The 18,976-nt window shown below is 39.0% G+C and overlaps 1 protein-coding gene across 1 annotated transcript in view; it reads left to right on the plus strand.

The window, feature by feature from the left end:
• The window catches only part of LOC117422913 (probable phospholipid-transporting ATPase IIA), a 56,450-nt gene extending 44,880 nt beyond the window's left edge, over window positions 1-11,570 (plus strand). The window contains exons 18-28 of the mRNA XM_058991163.1: window positions 494-664; window positions 883-981; window positions 2,339-2,428; window positions 3,043-3,187; window positions 3,953-4,017; window positions 4,521-4,676; window positions 6,486-6,550; window positions 6,989-7,097; window positions 7,664-7,721; window positions 8,401-8,604; window positions 9,650-11,570. Coding sequence (XP_058847146.1) covers window positions 494-664; window positions 883-981; window positions 2,339-2,428; window positions 3,043-3,187; window positions 3,953-4,017; window positions 4,521-4,676; window positions 6,486-6,550; window positions 6,989-7,097; window positions 7,664-7,721; window positions 8,401-8,604; window positions 9,650-9,786 — 1,299 coding nt within the window. The 3' untranslated portion in view covers window positions 9,787-11,570. The remainder of the gene's footprint in view (window positions 1-493; window positions 665-882; window positions 982-2,338; window positions 2,429-3,042; window positions 3,188-3,952; window positions 4,018-4,520; window positions 4,677-6,485; window positions 6,551-6,988; window positions 7,098-7,663; window positions 7,722-8,400; window positions 8,605-9,649) is intronic.
• The last annotated feature ends 7,406 nt before the right edge of the window (window positions 11,571-18,976 follow it).

Genomic DNA, 18,976 nt, shown 5'->3' on the forward strand with positions numbered 1-18,976 from the left:
TCTTGTCCATCGAGAGTGATAGTGACTACAGAGAGATGCAGCTTATATATATTATATGTCGTAAAACACATTAAAGTACCTGGTGCTATCAAAATAATTCTATTAAATCTTACCTAATGTGAAAAATGCACACTTTGTGCTAAAGATGAATTTGAAAACATGGCAGTGACTGAAAACATGTCAGTTACAGGAAAAGCAGTGATTGGTACTCAAAGGCAAACCAATGCGTGAAGCTTTTGGGAGTTTGAGTTCTATTTAAGAAAAAAATCGAGAGAAATATATATGGCTAAAAAAATATAACTTTTTAGTTTTTCCTACAAGAACTCAAACTAACATGTGTCGGCTGGAAAGAGTACAAAAGACGTTTGGCAAACATTAAAATGAAATGTGTGTTTAACATAACGTGTGTGTCTTTGATATAGGAACATGTGAGATGGTACGTATGGGGTGGAGTATTTGAATTAATACCCCCTTCCTTGGTTGCTTGGTTCAGGCCCGGTATGTTCAGGCCAAGCTGAGTGTGCACGACCGCTCTCTGAAGGTTGCCACGGTGATCGAGAGCCTGGAGATGGAGATGGAGCTGCTGTGTCTGACTGGGGTGGAGGACCAGCTACAGACAGACGTGAGACCCACCCTGGAGATCCTGCGCAACGCTGGCATCAAGGTGACAGGAAAATGGCACATACATTAACATACACCCATCATCCAGTGAAATGCTAGATCATCAAAACCATGATATAAAAAACAATGAAACATTCTGTGAGACAGGACCTGCTTTCTCTTACGGAATTATCAGTGATGTGTTTTAAATCATACCAAGATATCGTGCTGCTTAGGTTGTTCTGTTTCAAATCTTACACTCGTCCCCTGTGCATTCCTCAGGTATGGATGCTGACAGGGGACAAACTTGAAACGGCAACCTGTACTGCAAAGAATGCACATCTCGTTACGAGGACCCAAGATATTCATCTATTCAGACAGGTAAGTGTAATAAACCTGTGCCTGTCAAAACGATAGTGATGTTCTTAGCATTACAGTTTAATGCTTGTTCAGCATAATGCGTGGGGGTGTCACCATACTAATTAGAGGGAAGGTTTTATTTGAAATATCTCGGTTCTTCTTCTTTAGATTCACTTTGTGTATCATTTTCTGTTTCAGTCATCACATCCTGGTGATTTTGTAAAACTCTGGTTATCACGAATCTGTCCCCTTGCCACACTGTGCCCCTATTGAATACAATAAATCCATCAGTAAAACACACCCATGGAACAAATGTGGTGATTATTTCAGCACTGGAGCAGTGTTGCACAGGGGACAGGTTGGTAGTTCCACTCTGGTGTACCAGTTGTACTTAGAAAGAAGGCACATTTGAGAGCTGTGTAAAGACCACAGAGGTGCTTTTAAACTTCCAAGTTCAAAGTCTATTGGATGTTATGACTAAAAACAGAACAAGATAACTGTGATTTTAGGAATTCTTCTGAGTGTTTTTTTAGTATTATTCTGTGTTTCTGGGGCTTTCCCTGAAGTTCAGGAGCTGTTCTTCAGTTCTAGCTGATAGTGTACTTCTATCAAGACTCTTTGGCTGATGTAGTCCACTATGTCAATGGCAGGCTGGGACTGAAGAGCAGCTCCTGAACTTCTAACCTAGAATTACTACAAAAAAAACACCTACACACAATACGAGTAACTGCAAAAAGAACCTCTCCGAGTGACTGCAAACATCTCAAAACAACACACAATATATATAAATTCCACTTTTAAAGTATGGAAGGATACTGTTTTATACTTAGAAATGTGTTTTGACACAACCAAAGAAATCGCGGAGCTTGGAGTCTGACAAACAAAAGAGAGGCTCCCTAATGACTTTAATGACTTTACCAGGCTCTACCTGCACAATCACTTTTGATACTTGGCCCACTTGCCTTTGGATGCCTTCCATTTCCAAAGGGGAATGCCATGAAAGGTTACAGTTTGCGTAGGAAGACTCGAAGGTTCCTGGAAATGGATAACAATGACTGGCAAGGCATGAAACCAGATAACTCCATAGGGTATGGCTATCTAGTTAGCAGATGTGTGTTTGTGTGTAAGTGCATATTCACATATAATAATGGGCTTGTCAAGGCTTTTTGTTTTATTTTTTCTGAATCTGATATTCTTGAAAGCTGTATTTAGTGTGCTGCAAAATGCACAATTAAAATCAGATTTGAAAAAAAAACTATGATCTGGTTGTGTATTTCACATGAGCAAGCAGCAGGGGGCACTGTTACACCTAAACTACTTTTGTGTCACTTAAATTGAATCTCTTAAATGTTTTGTTTGTTTGTTTTTTTTACATCAGGTGACCACACGAGGTGAAGCCCATTTGGAGCTGAATGCCTTCCGAAGAAAGCATGACTGTGCCCTGGTTATATCAGGTGACTCTCTAGAGGTGAGGCAGGCTGTACTTGCTAATAAACTGTATAAATGGTGTATGTGGTGCACTTCCAGCACTATATCCGTCTCTAATGTACAGCTTTGAATGAACCCATTTTACAGCAAACTTTATTTTGAACACAAGACAGTCGTGTTTTTCAGTAGCATTGCACTACCTGACCATTAACCAATCAGGTGTTTCTCTTATTGTCTGACATGCTTTGTTATGATGTGCTTTGACCCCCAAAGACACTGCTGACCTATGAAGTAAAACTGTAACAGCTTTTCTCCAAGTTAGAAACATTCTTTAACCTAGTTTAGAACCAGATATGTAAAAAAAAATGCATGCCTGAGCTTCATCTACACCTACAGTAGCTCCTAGCACAAAGCAGGTCCAAGGGAGGTTGGTTAGAGATTAAAATACACATGCAAAATATTAAATAATAAAGAAAAACAAATCCTAAAGCTAACAAACACTTGTTTTGTTTTTTAGGGTAAGAAATAATACATGTTTTTCATATGGTCATTTGTAAGCTTACTGACGTGAATGCGTAACTCTTACAGCGCTTTCACAGGAAATTAGACCTGTGGACATGAATGCGTGTCTCGGCTGTGTTTTGTGTGCAACAGGTTTGTCTGAAGTTCTACGAGTATGAATTCATGGAGCTGGCCTGTCAGTGCCCCACTGTGGTTTGCTGCCGATGTGCCCCCACTCAGAAGGCCCAGATTGTCAGACTGCTGCAGGAGCGCACTGGCAAGCTCACCTGTGCAGTCGGTGGGTATTCACTCTGCGGCGTGTGTTTCATATCTCTATACACAGTGCAGGACTGAGTGCTGTCTTATGCGTGCACGCTTGCCTTGCGATGCCAGATGGATGCCCAGAGACTTGACTCAATAAGAGTTACTCTACAACATACATATAAAGATATTTTACTGTGAGTAATACTGTAGCTGTTAGAAGTCATTAGAGGCTATGTGGTCCAGTGGTTAAAGAAAAGAGCTTGTACCCAGGAGGTCCCCGGTTCAAATCCCACCTCAGCCACTGATTCATTGTGTGACCCTGAGCAAGTCACTTAACCTCCTTGTGCTCCGTCTATCGGGTGAGACGTAATTGTAAGTGTCTCTGCAGCTGATGCATAGCTCACACACCCTAGTCTCTGTAAGTCGCCTTGGATAAAGGCGTCTGCTAAATAAACAAATAAAACATTAGAAGAATCTAGTTAATTGTGTAAACCCAGCAGGATCAATGTAATGTAAAAAGAAAAGGTGGTTGTGTTTAGATTCACAGCTGTTTGTGTAAATTACAAAGGGAAAAGCTTGTATGTGGACTACATAATCTTCCTTTACAGAATGTAAACAAATTGGAAAGTCAACAATGTCCGGTTTCTGTACAGCGCACAGAAGGGGAAAATGTACTAAACTGTCGTAAAAGGATTATGTGTTGAACAACCAGCCTTTACTCACATTACAAACTGTAATGAGAGTAAAGGCTGGTTGTAATTGTACAAAGACAATTGATTGTGTTTTATTATCGATGTAGGGGATGGAGGAAATGATGTCAGTATGATCCAGGAAGCAGACTGTGGAGTTGGAGTGGAAGGCAAAGTAAGACTTCTGTTGTCATTCTAAAACCATTCCCATGTTAAATGCATACTTTTATACTTCATATCCATTAATATGTGTTCTTAATCATCATGTATTACTTATTCAGTACTCATGGATATTTGATACATATTTTGTCTCCGGCCACATATGAGCAATATCTCTGTAATGAGGCCACTATAAAAAGGACCACTAGAGTGTACACTTGGGTTGTGCACCAGTAATTTCTTCCCCTGGTGAAACAGCTTGTCAGAGAATATTTAACAAACTCAGTGTTTCAGGGGGATGAAGAAATGCCCAGTTTAGTGTATCACATTTATATACAATATAATTAAGCATAAATCCTTAAATTCGCTGGGTGTCATTTCAGTTCAATCAAAGCTGACCAACAGTATAGTATTCCATTTTGGGGGTTTTTGTATTTGATTGATAAATAATAATAAAAGAAACTCGCACACAACTACAAAGGGTTATGTTTTGCCCTGTATTTGTTTCTGGTATTGTAGGAAGGAAAGCAGGCATCCTTGGCTGCTGATTTTTCAGTCACTGAGTTCAAACACTTGGGCAGGTTGCTGATGGTCCACGGGAGAAACAGCTACAAGAGATCAGCTGCCCTCAGTCAGTTTGTGATCCACAGGAGTCTCTGCATCAGTACAATGCAGGTAACCAGTCCAATTCAGCTGATAGGCTTGAGCGGCTCTCAATCGCTTGCTAAGAACTCTGTCACACGGCCACCATGTGGCTTAGCTTTGCTGCCAAGATGAAGAGGCTGTGTGGTCCAGTGGTTAAAGAAAAGGGCTTGTAACCAGGAGATCCCCGGTTCAAATCCCACCTCATCCACTGACTCATTGTGGGACCCTGAGCAAGTCACTTAACCTCCTTGTGCTCCGTCTTTTGGGTGAGACGTAATTGTAAGTGACTCTGCAGCTGATGCATAGTTCACACACCCTAGTCTCTGTAAGTCGCCTTGGATAAAGGCGTCTGCTAAATAAACAAATAATAACATGACTACAAACCTCTTCTGCTCATTTAACTGAAGAGTGGTCTGTTATTCTAGAAGACTTGATAGGATATGTCACAGTAGTACCTGCGTATATGAGAGACTGTACAGTAGGCACAGGCCCTTACAACCACAGTATTTAGAAATGATATTGTGTGGAGGTTCTTTACAAGGGAAAATAGGCTACAGCTATTTTTAATTATTTTTAATTACATTGATTTTCACATTTTAAAAAGTGTAATAATTTAAAGTATGTAAACCACTGTTATTGAATAGTGTGTGGAAATAAATAACAATAACTCATAAAATACAAAATGAAGTTGAATATTTGAATATTTGTCTGATAGTATGTATGATCGTTTGCACAGGTCTGAATGTCTTTTTTAAATGTAGATTTACACCAGTAGTGCTAACCAATGCTTTAAAATGTATTTTCTTAGCTCTTATTTACCCCCACAAGGGATGAAATCCCAGGTGACAAGCATATAGAAGACTAGGAGTTCAAATCTGAAACTGCATCACACAACACTGCACAGTGGAGAAAGGTTTCATAGCTCAATATTGTATTCATTAAAAACAGCTGTGAAACAACTTGAAGATTTGTGAATACAGTCCTAATGTGTGTGGAGACTTTCTTGAGAGCTTCTCTATATATTACTGGGAAAGCACAGCCAGCCTTGAGCTGTGGGTTTGTTAGTCCAGGGACTGGGATAGCAGGATTGTGGTTATAGCTATTTTCAGGGTGAAGATGAGCCAAGCCAAGTCTCAGGGAAGTTTGCTCACCCCTGTAGAGACAGCTACAGCTAGACCTGAAATTGATCCCCCAGGCTTTGTATGACGGCAGGCCTCACATTTGAAAACCCAGTGTACAGAGATAGAATGGTCTTTTAAAAAAGGTTTAGTCGAGAAACAAAACCAATAATTAATGTTACATTCCACATTTATACGTGTCTATTAATCATAGCAACTGCTACACATTGTGTCGTGTAATCTTTTTTCGTTAGTAACACAAGTTTGGGCCACACGTATCAAGGCCTTCTGAGTGTATATAAACACTTGGGCCTTCTGTCTTAAGACACTTGATGCATACAATTTTGTTTTTCATAACCAGGGCCTAGATATTAAGTCATATCGTACAGATGCAAGAATTGCAAATAGTTTTATAGTTTTAATATAGTTTTATAGTTTTGCTTTATTGTTTTTGTTAACACGCAAGCTGAACATTTTTTAAATGTTTCTGTGGGGTGTGTTCATGAAAAACTCAGTCGTATCATAACTTGAAATTCAAAACCCTGGTATATAAACAAAACGGGCAATTTAACCTTTAGCAATTCAACATTGGCCATCATTTTTCATGCCTGGCTTGAATGTTGCCTCCACTCCAAGTATCTCTGATCATAATATTTCTAGGCTGAGTAATGAAGCTGTTTGCGGTGGCCGTGTGTAATAAAGCACTGTGTTCCTCCCTCAGGCTGTCTTTTCTTCAGTCTTCTACTTTGCCTCAATTCCTCTGTACCAAGGTTTCCTCATTATAGGGTGAGTGTTTCAGTGTGTGTTCTAATTGGATTTATTGTGAATGTAGTACTCATAAAAGGTAAGGGACAGTGTTACTGGCTGCAGTCAGGTCCCATGAGAGCTTTCTCTCACAAGTGCCAAGTGCTGCAAATGCGTTTGATTTATTTGGTCATCTTTCACTTAGTTTTTTATGATACTTGCAATCATTCTGAGTGAGTTCTGTTGCTCTAATACTGAATTTGAAGCAAACTGTTTAAAGTAAAATTATACCAGTGTTACTCTGATAAACAATATCTGTACAGCTTGCGTTGTGATTCCCGTCTGTGCTGTTATTTGATTTGCATTCTCTGGACACCTCAACAGTCCAGAACGGTGCCTTTGGGCAGTAAAGTACCAGACTGCAAGATGGAAAAACAAATAAGCCTGGTAAATGCGTTCTCCTTGCTTCCCCTCCCCCAGGTACTCCACTCTGTACACCATGTTCCCAGTATTCTCCCTGGTTTTAGACAAGGATGTCAAGTCAGAGGTGGCCATGTTGTATCCTGAGCTCTACAAGGACCTTCTGAAGGTAGGTTTGGATTCCCAGGGGGGGGGGGGCTGCTTGTGGAAGGGTTGTGTGTCTCAGTCATTGTAGCTGTTATGAAACATGACTTTGTCACAGAAAAGCACAGTAAAAGGAAGTTAGTTCTATAACAACGGGGTGCTCCCATGTATTTGTATCATGTACTGCTAATTACCTCAGCGTATTAGAAAATAGTTTAAAAAAAAATTCCAATGCAGCACTAAATTCAATTTCAAACTAAGAAAATATGTTGATTCTTTATTTCAACAACTATTTCAGGACATCAGAACAAGCTCCTTAATATTTAGTAGAAGGCAAATGTAATGAACAGATATGTAAAGACAATGGATAAAGGAATCCATAGAAAGGACATCACTATTAATCAGCAGACAGTGTTTTGGGGCTAGAGGAGACCCCCACATATATAAGCCCAGCAGCAGCTGTAAAAGTTTGTATTATTTGGTATGTTTTCAAAGCTCTTGTAAGTATAGTGATATTATAATTAAAATCTAATTCTAGGGATACTCGCTTTGTGTAATAAAAATCATTTTCTTTCTTTTTGCTTCTTCCAGGGTCGTCCTCTTTCTTTCAAGACATTTTTACTGTGGGTTTTAATAAGCATCTATCAAGGTAGGTGGATACAAGTGTATCTTTTATTAACGTTTTAATGGGATGTGCAATTTCAAAAATAAAACAAAACAAAAATAATATTGTAGTTATCGGAGGAAAAAACTCCATTCCCTCATTCTTTGTGTTTTATTAAAACTGCTGTGTTTAAAGTAAGAAATCACCCAGACACTCTTCTGTAAATGTGTGGATGTGAAAATGATAAACTAATGAGCCATATGTGTAAATGAACCAGACCCCCTTTTTTCTTTGACATTTTGTAATGTTTTCTGTGTTGCGTTGACTCTTGAGTTCAGGAGCAACTCTTCAGTTCTAGTTGTCCGCCACAGATATATGTAACGCAGGCTAGATCGGCCATAGTGTCTTTACAGAAGTAAGAGCTGTCTAGTGCACAGCTCTGTATTGCCAGAAAAACAAAAAGAAGTGTTATCCTCAGTACCCGTTAACAGGATTCTGATAGCTCTTCAGCTGATTAAGTTACACATGTCTACGGCAGAAAGCTAGAAGTGAGCTGAACTCCAAGCAACACAGACTACATGAAAAGCATGTTCGTAATTGTAATTGGAGCCACTCCAAAGGACTGCAAACATCAGTAAAAGGTAAGGGGGCAGTAAACCATGTGGTTTGGAGCTGCCTGCTCTTACAGCCCCTGACCTGTGGCTGTGTCTGTGCTTGTTTGCAGGCAGTATTATAATGTACGGAGCGCTGCTCCTGTTTGAGTCAGAGTTTGTCCACATCGTTGCCATCTCCTTCACCTCTCTGATCCTCACGGAGCTGCTGATGGTGGCTCTGACCATCCAGACCTGGCACTGGCTCATGATCGTGGCAGAGCTGCTCAGCCTGGCCTGCTACATCGCCTCCCTCGTCTTCTTGCACGAATTCATCGGTAAGTGTTAGAATCCGATGCTCCGCAACAACACTGATATTTCATTTGATCATTTCTTTATGGTTAGGAAACTTTAATTAATGCAGCATTCCACACCAGGATACATCTGATAGATGTTCACCACTATCATGTATTTTGCTGACGATTTTAAAATATATGGATTTCAGTAGAGTTTCACATGTTTGCATAGGAGTAACTCCCAAGTAGCAAATGTTTTGTTGTTATTTTGTAAGGATTTCTGTAGTCCTGAGGGTAATGTAGAATAAGGATACAAATTCCGAATTAATTCAAGTGGAACACCACAGGAATAGTAGCTAATGCACTGGAATTCAGAGGAATTTCCAGTTATTATTTTAAGTGTAACCCATATGTCTTCATTTCAGCCCGGTTGTATCAATATTATATTATATAACACAAATATATGATACCAACATTGCTTAAAGAGTTGGTATGGGCGTGTGATGTCATAATTATTTTAACATTTGTGTTGGATCGTTATGCAAATGATGAACACTGCTGTACAATATCACATTGAAAAAGGGGATCACCTTTTCTCCACATTGAAACACTGTAAAACTATTTTTAAAATCGTGTGAGGAAGACTACTCCAAGTTGAATCACATTTACAGTTTACTATCAGCTTTTTGAATATGATTGACTAGAGAGCCAGAGAGTAATATCTAAGAGGAAATTCCTCCTGTGCTCCAGTTTCTGCAGCTCTTGTGCAGGTTGTTCTAGTAATTAGAAATAGAGACACAGCCAGGGGAGGCGAGGTGGAGCAGTCGGTTAATACATTAGGCTCACACACATTTTAAAAATGATTTTTTATATATTTTTGTATTGAACATACTATCGATGCAGACATCTTTTATGTCTTATGTAAAAATCTTATGTATTTGACTTCAAGCTTAAAATTACATTTTACCAAAAAGTGAGTGAATTTAATGTAGATACAAAATTCGCTCCAGTCGCTCACCTCCAGTGTAGAACCGCCTTCTGATTCCTTGTATTTTACATTCTACATTTCTGGTTCCTCTCGTCACAGATGTCTACTTTCTCGCCACGTTGTCGTTTCTGTGGAAGGTGACTGTCATCACTCTTGTGAGCTGTCTACCTCTTTACATCCTGAAATACCTGCGAAGAAGATTCTCTCCTCCGAGCTACTCCAAGCTTACCTCATAAACACTGACCCAGCACTGAGTACTGATTTTACGAGAAGGTAAAGTCCATGGTCTCGTTGGTACCGACAGTGCTATAATAATCATGCATTGGTGATCTTCAAAGTGTGGTTTCAGATTTACAGTAAATGGAACATGCAAACACACTAATGTTTGGCCCTGCTGCATCTGAATAATATATGATAGCTATATGATGTCTTGTGCCATTTTTATACACGCCTGTGTGCCCAATGTGATGCATACAATAAAAGCTGCTATATTTATAACAACGTGAGGTTCAAGGATATCTGAGGCTCTAAATACATTGTCATGCCTCCGGTTAGCATTCCCTTATCACTGTTCCCATCTCGCTGATCTATTGTGTTTTACTTAAGTATATTTCTATCTACCTTGTATGTTTAGAAGTCTTCGGCGGCTACCTCTCATCAACTTGAAGGAATATTTCTCGCACACTCTTTGCAGTGCCAGGCCTGTCTGTCATGCAACTTGGTTAGAGGTAGCCACGGAACATATTTCGAAGCATATTTATTACAAGTCACTCAATCTAAATATTAAAGTGAAGAACCCCCTGATATTAACATACTTCATCTGGGTTTTGTATAGAACCTGTTGTGGTTTAAACATTTGCAACGCTTTGTGGTTGTCATCGAGTGCGAGATCTACACTCTCAGTGATATTGTAAGTGGAGTTGCTACTCATGGGGATTTGACTTACAACAGCTAATAAGTGGCAAGAAAATGGATTTTAAAGCCTTGGTTATCACCTAAAGAGCAGCCTGGTGTGGAGATAAATATCATACTCTATTCTGTTTTTTTGTTTAGATTCCATTTGTGTATCATTTCCGTTTTCAGTCATCGCAGCTCAGAAGTTTAATTGTGTTTAGTTGTGACCTCAGCAGAGCTCTCAGACATGGCTTCTATCTAACTGTAACCACTAACCTGCATTTTCATTTGTGTGAATCGAAATAAGAAGGAAACAACACTAAGACAGCTGGGATATCTCGCACCCTACTAAGTTGCTCTTTAAGAGATCTTTACAGCTGTGGCATTCAAGTTTATACACTGATGTAGTAGGTTGGTCGGTTCAGCAGTACTCCGTTTACATACAGAACAAATTAAACAAATCCTTTGCCTCTCCACACTGTGAATTATATTGAATGTGATTGTTCAAGGGCCAGCAAAACCCGTTCTGCTGAAGAATCGGTTGCTATGTAGGCAGACGGGCGTAATGATGTCACAGTTTAAGCTGATTTTAAAACTGAATGCTGGTGTGTTGCATTATGTGACAAACCTTAACACTAAACAAAGTTATACAGTTGTCTACTTCTGTTACTTTCCGTTGCTTCCTGAAACACTCATCGTTGTACTTTTGTTTAGTTTAAAAGTAAACTTGTGTTTTGGTTGGTGAAAATTGGAATGTCATGGTTTTGAATCGGGGCAGAAGCTGCACAGTTTTCTGTGATTTTTTCTTTAGGCAGCCTGAAGCCACCTTTCATGATGTAAGCATGGTTAAACTAAAAGGTACATATCATTTTAATATTTATTTATTTATTTGTTTTGGTATCGATTTATTTTATGTTCCATTAATAACAATACACTTACAAATATACTACTTAAATTCAGCTTGGTGTTCATGAATAACTGGAATGTACTCTTAATGCATATTTATTTTATAAGAATTTAGTTACTAAGTCATTTCCATATATTGTTTTTAGATCAAATAAATTGCTATCCTTTGTTTTACCTTGTATGGTGTTTTCAATGACAATAAAGAGGTTCTTGAGTTCTGTATTGAGATTTCATTATTTTCTACAGTGCCTTGCTTTGACCTTACTAGAAGAAGTATATGCGCACGGCCATTGTCTTTACTTCCTGATTCCGGAACTGTGACCTTTTGACTCTTGGCTCCGCCTACCACAGAACAGGCGGAGCCAGGTTAAAGGTAGCATTCTAGCAAAGGCAATGGCCAAGCGACTAGGATTCTTCAAGCAAGGTGAAAGTCGGGGAGAAACATTTTATAAATCTTTTAATACAGAGCTCCACCCACTGTGCATGTCCGTAGAGAGAAGCAATGGGTTTGTTGTAAAAAATACACTGTGTGCTTTGATCAGTCTCAAAGGTCTAAACAGAATCAACTTTGGATCGGGACACTGTTTTGTTAGACTGCACTAGAGTAGTCTAGAGAGCACCTCCACTGTTCTCACTATTAGTGCTTGAATATGTGGATGGACAGTCCATCTCAGTGCCACTTTTTACAAGTATTTTAACAGTTTGATTGATTGTCACAATAGTTTACACTGAACAGACACTCCCATGTATTTGTATCATGTTAAAAACATGTACCATAAACTATTAAACTGAACTATTAACACTGTCAATCGGTATTAAACTGAACTATTAACACTGTCAGTCTTGATCGACCGTGGTTTATAACTTTCAGACTATGTTTAGTATGTGTTGTAAACTCACTTATTGCAGGTGTTGCTTTACGATGCGTGACTATGAAACAACCATAGTCAGCAATGGCACCATAGTTTACCCTAGATCTGAGTCTGTAACTGTTTAGTGATCAAAGCATGGAAGAATTCCAAAATTCATGTACCGATCATGTAAAATAAACATGTGGTACATTTTAAATGCCTTCCGTGGTGAACCAATGTCATTGTAACTTAAGAGTGATCCATAAGGGGCTCCCGAGTGGCGCATCCAGTAAAAGCACTCGCTAGAGTGCAGGATGCGCTCTATAGCTTGGACGTCGCGAGTTCGAGTCCAGGCTATTCCACAGCCGACCGTGGATGGGAGCTCCCAGGGGGCAGCGCTCAATTGGCCGAGCGTCGCCCGGGGGGAGGGAGGGTTAGGTCGGCCAGGGTGTTCTCGGCTCACCGTGCACCAGCGACCCCTGTAGTCTGGCCGGGCGCCTGCGGGTTTGCCTGTAAGCTGCCCAGAGCTGCGTTGTCCTCCGACGCTGTAGCTCTGAGGCGGCTGCATGGTGAGTCTGCAGAGTGTAAAGAAGCGGGCGGCTGACGGCACACGCTTCGGAGGACAGCGTGTGTTCATCTTCGCCCCTCCCGAGTCAGCGCAGGGGTGGTAGCGGTGAGCTGAGCCTAAAAATAATTGGGGAGAAAATAATAAAAACTATTTGGCAACGACTAAAAAAAATTTAAAAAATTTTAAAAAAAGAGTGATCCATAAAAGGGAAATGCTTTTAGCCGAATCCAATCTGGTACTTTTATTTTCCTATTAATGTTTTTCATTCCGGTCTTTCTGAGTACTTGTTTTAAAACACTTTTTCTAACACTTGCTGGCCCTTATTTTTCTGGGTATTGCTGGTCCACTTTGACCAACACAGTGCTGTTTAGGCGAGGAGGGGGAAACAAATCTGTTCTTGGACAAGGGGTCCCAATTGCCCATCCTCTATATGTGAATGAAGCACAGGAATAACACAGTACTGAGTGCCAGTGGAAACTCAGCAACCAAACAGAACAGTTTCTCAACAGATAAATACAAAATATAAACTAGCTCCATAACAACCCCCTTTTTTAAAAGATTCAGGAATTGGTTCAGAAAGGGGAGGCTCCCTAGAGCTGTACCAGTAAGTTAACAGCAGCACTCCTTGTCCATATATTGTTCATTGACTGGGTGTATGTGTTCAGAAATGTTGTACTGAAGTCTAAAGCTCAAACACGTCTGGATGACTGTGTTTCCTGTGATGCCCAGTTTTTTTGTACCCCTGCTGTGAAGTGATCAGACCAGATGTACATATTCTTTTCAAAGCTTGGTTAATTTTTCTCCTTGTGTTGATGGATGTTCCACACCAAACATTTTAAGAACAAACAAAAGGGAAAGGTTGTATTAACGAATAACAATTATAAAATAAATGAAGTTGTTTCTTGCAATATGATCTGCCTCTTGATTTATTTGTTTTTGATGCGCTGTGTATTTTATCGCATGTTATTTTTATATCATTTGTAATTATGCACGATATCAATAACTTGTCATGTGTTCCTGGTTTTGTAACTTTCATTGGTGCAGATTGGCATAAAGCTCTACTCCTATATGCTTCAGAAGTAATGTTAGCTACACCTACAGTAACATTTACAGTATCATCTGGCATTATTACTATTGTAGGTATCTAAGATTGACAGCATGTAGTTAGCATATATACAGTACTGTGTATATCAGTTATTTCCTATGTATTGTTATAATTGCTGAAGTTAATAAAGGAGGGCTAGCCCACGTTGTAAAACCCGTGTCTTACCGCTCATCAATATTATCAATGGTTCCCCTTTTCTTCTGTTGAAGATCTTTTTGTTTTTTTTGCTTGTACTTTATACATCAATTTACAGATATTTCAAAGACAGTGATATTGATGAAAAGCTGCATCTTCCTGGTATCACTCTAATGGTCTTGCTACAAATCAACAATGTAACCAACAGCAAAAGCACCAGGATGTCTGAGTTTATTTATAGGGATGTACAAGACTCTCAGCACAGTAAAAGGGGGAATGGTAATGATGTTAATAATGCTAACAAGTGGTATTAGAGTGGATTTGCAGCAAATGAAATGCAGGTAGTTTTAACAACTGGAAGATTCTATTAACACTTTTTCCAGGTACAGTACACTGGAATCTGTTGGATACGTTGCATATTTGTCCAGTAGATGGCACTACAGCACTGGTTCGTTCTTTTTCCTAATTCATTTAGTGAAAGTTAGGACACACACACAAAAAGATCAATTTCCTCACATTACATGTAAAAAGTATTGTTTCCCCTGAAATATTTAGTTTTAGATTTGTTATTTGTTAGATATTCAAGTCTCAAATATACCTCTATAACGTAGCTCTAGGCAAGGCCCTATATGTCAAATTTCCCAGGAATATACACTAGTGTGGAAATGTATTAGAACACCTCAATATTTGGCATTTATATCCTTTATATACCTACCTGCATATTATTTGTGGCCAATAATCAAAGGTTTAAAAACAGTAAGCAAAAAAAAATAAAGTTATAAACAGAATTTCATGGCTCATTTCCTTTTTCTGCCATATCAAACTGAATTTCCATTGTAGAAGTCTTTTTTGTTTCCCACATTCTGCTTTAGTTTAGCCTTTCGTTTTGCTGCTTTTAAAGAAAGTTGTGCTGTCTTGTTTTATTTTTCTTGAATCCAGGAAAGAAACCATGCCCCCCAAACTCACATGGATTGTTTTAGGATAGTCTGGTTTTTAAATCCCATTTTTCCCAGTTTAAGAGAGGGTGTATTTGTTACTAAATAGATCATTAATGATCATTGTATATAAAGTAACACACAGGACCATAACATCAATGATGCATATCATATTGTGAACTTTCTACCAATATCTGATAGCATTGCAGCTGCCTGTGGTAGCTCCTTAGTGCTGAACCATTGCATTGACGTTGTAACGCAACTGGATCGACATTGAAGGACATTTGGAAAGGTAAAGGCTAATACTACACAGCGCTAAATAATTGCATTTCCTTGCAAGTCAAAGTACTGGAAGTTTGAAGCCTGGTATTAAATTGATATTGCTCGGTACACAGTAGTGGCATCAGCATGTGTGCCTAGTCTATGAGAAGGCTTAGGAATTGTGACCACGTATTTCAATGATGGTATAATGACAGGCTTTTCTGATTGTAAAACAGATGCACATTTCTGGCTTCCCACCAAATGATGTAACCGACATTGTCAAAAATATGGAATTATCTCAAAGGGGGACGTATATGAAGAATAATGCAAACCATAAAAAGAGCTCTGCTTGAAATGATCAAACGGCGCCTCCGACATAAACTAGAAGACAATACGGACCGTATTTTCAAAGGAGGCAAAATGCATCTGAATGTTATAAAATGAGAAACAAAACACATTGGGAGTGCTTAAGGGAACTTGGATTATGTTATTTAGTGGTTTGGTTCTAGTTGTGTAAAATGATCAGACCTCTTCAAAAAACAGAAGTTCATTAAAGACTGGAGTAAATGCTTTGAGAAAACGCGCATACATGTCATACTGATGCTTATAACCCTGATGAAAGCATTAGCTGAAATATCTGCTTCGGTTCTCATGCAGTGCTTTCAAGGGACCTTGGAACTATAGAAATACAAGTGGGCATGTTACTATTTGTGGGTGGTTCATTACAATATATATAGCTTCAGAAAAGTAAAAGTGAGAATTTTCGAAGCGAGGTCATGGTGAAATACTTCTATAATGTTCTACCTGACTATCAGCTGGGTTACTGCAGTCTGTATGTTGGGAATCGCTCACACAAAGGATATGGAAGTTAACTTGTCTATTGCCACCTTTGACAATAGTCTGATGTACTTGGGATTGCTAATAGTGGCCTTAATATTGAAGGTGGCTTTATATTACCGTCAATAGGAGCAAATCTGGACTGAAAAAAGTGGTCTTTTTAATGAGGTGGCTTTAAAGGGAGCTATCATTGTGTATTTATTTATGTTATAAGCCACCTCTGAAAATGATCTCCTTTTCCTTGTCATTTTCTGACTGTAAATATGTAGTTTTCCTATGGTTATACTATGCATTTACTGTGTTTTTAATATGCTTTACCATACCACTCTGGGCTTTACAGTGCTTATCTATGCTTTACCATGCTTTCACTGTGCTTTATTACACTATGGGAAACTTTTATAAGGAATAACAGAGCTTGTAGCAGATGTTCAGTTTTGAGAACATCGATTGTGTCTCTCCAGCTTCAAAACTGGATTGTGAACAGCGGGGGGAATGTAGTAAACAGGCACCAAATAGTCTATTTTATTTAGTATAACATTTAAAATGACTACGAGACACTGAGAATCTAATTAGGTTGTGTGAACGGTTGTAAATCTCTGCCATTTTAAAAATTGCGTTGGCAGCTTTCCTCAAGCCGTGCCTATGGGTTCTGTTTTATAAACAAGGGCATACTGGACAGGCTCCCACCCTCCCTCAGAATTCCAGCAGTCAGAGCTGAGCTACAGTCAACAACCCAACTGTATCACAGAGAGAAAACACAGCCAAAACCCTACCCAGCCCCACAAACTGGCTCGAACTGGCTCAGATCTGCACCATTCCTTACAGAAAAACTTTGAATCAAATAGTTATCATAATGAATACATACACTTCAAAATACAGGTACAGTAACTATATGTGGGTATTTACTAATATCTACTGTAAAAAAAACACTGTCATTCAATCAAAATGGTAGATTTCAGAACATTCCAGAACATCATTTTTTTTTTTTTTTTTTTTTATGAAATATCATTTATAATAATGTCATTGTATAGTTGACCCTCATTTTGCGCTTTGGGTAACAGAACCCTGCAGCTTCGCTTTGCAGACATTCTTTTACCTCAAGAGACACAGTTGACTGGACATATTAACTTACAAATACACTAAGCACAGAATTCTGTGATTGTGCATCTGTAACAGAACAGAGGCTGGGTGTGAACCAACGACCCTGCACACCACAAGAGAGCATCTTAACCACAATGCAAAAGAGCCGGGCTCATCTGCATTCGTGGTTTTAAAGCTTCTAAACTCATCGCATCTCACCGGCTGGGGACAAGATCCGAAACGGCATTGTATAACACAACTCTGCCCAGTAAACTTTTAATAAAGCAATTTTGCTGATCACATAATCCTATACCTAATGACTTGTTATGCAATTTGTTATACAAATGGAATCCCTTGACAAGTGTTCTGCAATATATAAAAGCTGTATCTCCCTGTTACAGTCCGTTTCGGTCACAATGGATAAGAAAACTGATCTGATCAAGGGTGAACAGATAGTTGAGTCTCATGTAGTGAAAAAATTAAGCTGACAAAAGATTTTTGATTCAAAAACACTTTATATACAAGAAAGGTATACCTCCAATACAATCATTTGAACACGGGTTTCAAATTGACTTCAGACAAGGCCTCAGTACAGCTCAGTGCATATGTTTGTATCAGAAAGCACGGATATCCATGGAGTCAATTCGAAAGAGATTGTCTACAAGATTTTTTTACAAGATTTGATATTTATACCTTTGTAAACAATTGTTGACTCCCTTTCAACCTGACTGATTTCTGTCCAATAATCAAGGTAGGCGTTCTCTCATCACACACGGCGAGCCTACCACATATTTCCTCTGTGGGTAAGGGGGCAGTGCTGTCTGACCTTATGGTCCGCCAGGTGCTACTTTGAGCAGGGCGCATCCATTCTGTTCTTTAATGCCCCTCCCCCCATCTCAGGGTCAGTCACGTGTAATATGAGAATTCTAAGCTTGGACAATACTGCATTAAAACGTAATATAAAAGCATCTTACAGAGTAAGCACATTAAAACAACTATAAACAACACATTCACACACAATTTAAACATAAAACAACTTAACTATAAAAGACACACATGTACACATAATGCAAAACTTATAATTAATAACACAATTAATACCTCATGCAAGAAGCCATTACTACACTCATATGGAAGGTGCTTCTGTAGGCACAACTGACCCCCAGAACAATTACTGACTCATCAAGTGAAATCAGTGATGCCCTGACTGCCCTCCCCCCCACCACACATACGTTGACAGTGTTATGGCAGGTGTTTTTCATTTCTCAGAAGTGACAGCATCAATGTAAGATTTATGGATGACGGAACCCCTTGAAAAGAAGATAGGACTGCATTGATCGATTGCTGAAACTTCATTTTAGATCTAGAATCAACACAATGCTCAGGACATCTACACCAGGGCTTCTCAAACCCGGTCCTGGGGACCCCCTGTGTCTGCTGGTTTTCATTCCAACTGAGCTCTCAATTACTTAACTAAACCCTTCCTTGAAGTGATCATTTGCTTAATTAGACCTTTTTAATTATATTCAGCTCTTAATAAACCGTTGCATAGTTACTTAGAAAATGTTGTAGCAAACTTGAAATCTGCAACTGTTAAGAGCTGAAAACAAGTAAAAAGGTATAATTAAGTAAATTATCAGTTCAATGAAGGGTCTAGTTAAGTAATTGAGAGCTCAGCTGGAATGAAAACCAGCAGACACAGGGGGAGTCTGAGAAGCCCTGATCTAGACTAACCATGCTACTATGTCTTTTTGACCCAGCAGAGATTCCCTTGTTTTGCAATGATCATTTTTTTCATCATGACATTTTATGACTTTTACTAACTTGGTGTGGTGAACCAATCCACAGAAAATC

Source organism: Acipenser ruthenus, chromosome 18 (genome assembly GCF_902713425.1).
Source record: "Acipenser ruthenus chromosome 18, fAciRut3.2 maternal haplotype, whole genome shotgun sequence".
NCBI classification, from domain to species: domain Eukaryota; kingdom Metazoa; phylum Chordata; class Actinopteri; order Acipenseriformes; family Acipenseridae; genus Acipenser; species Acipenser ruthenus.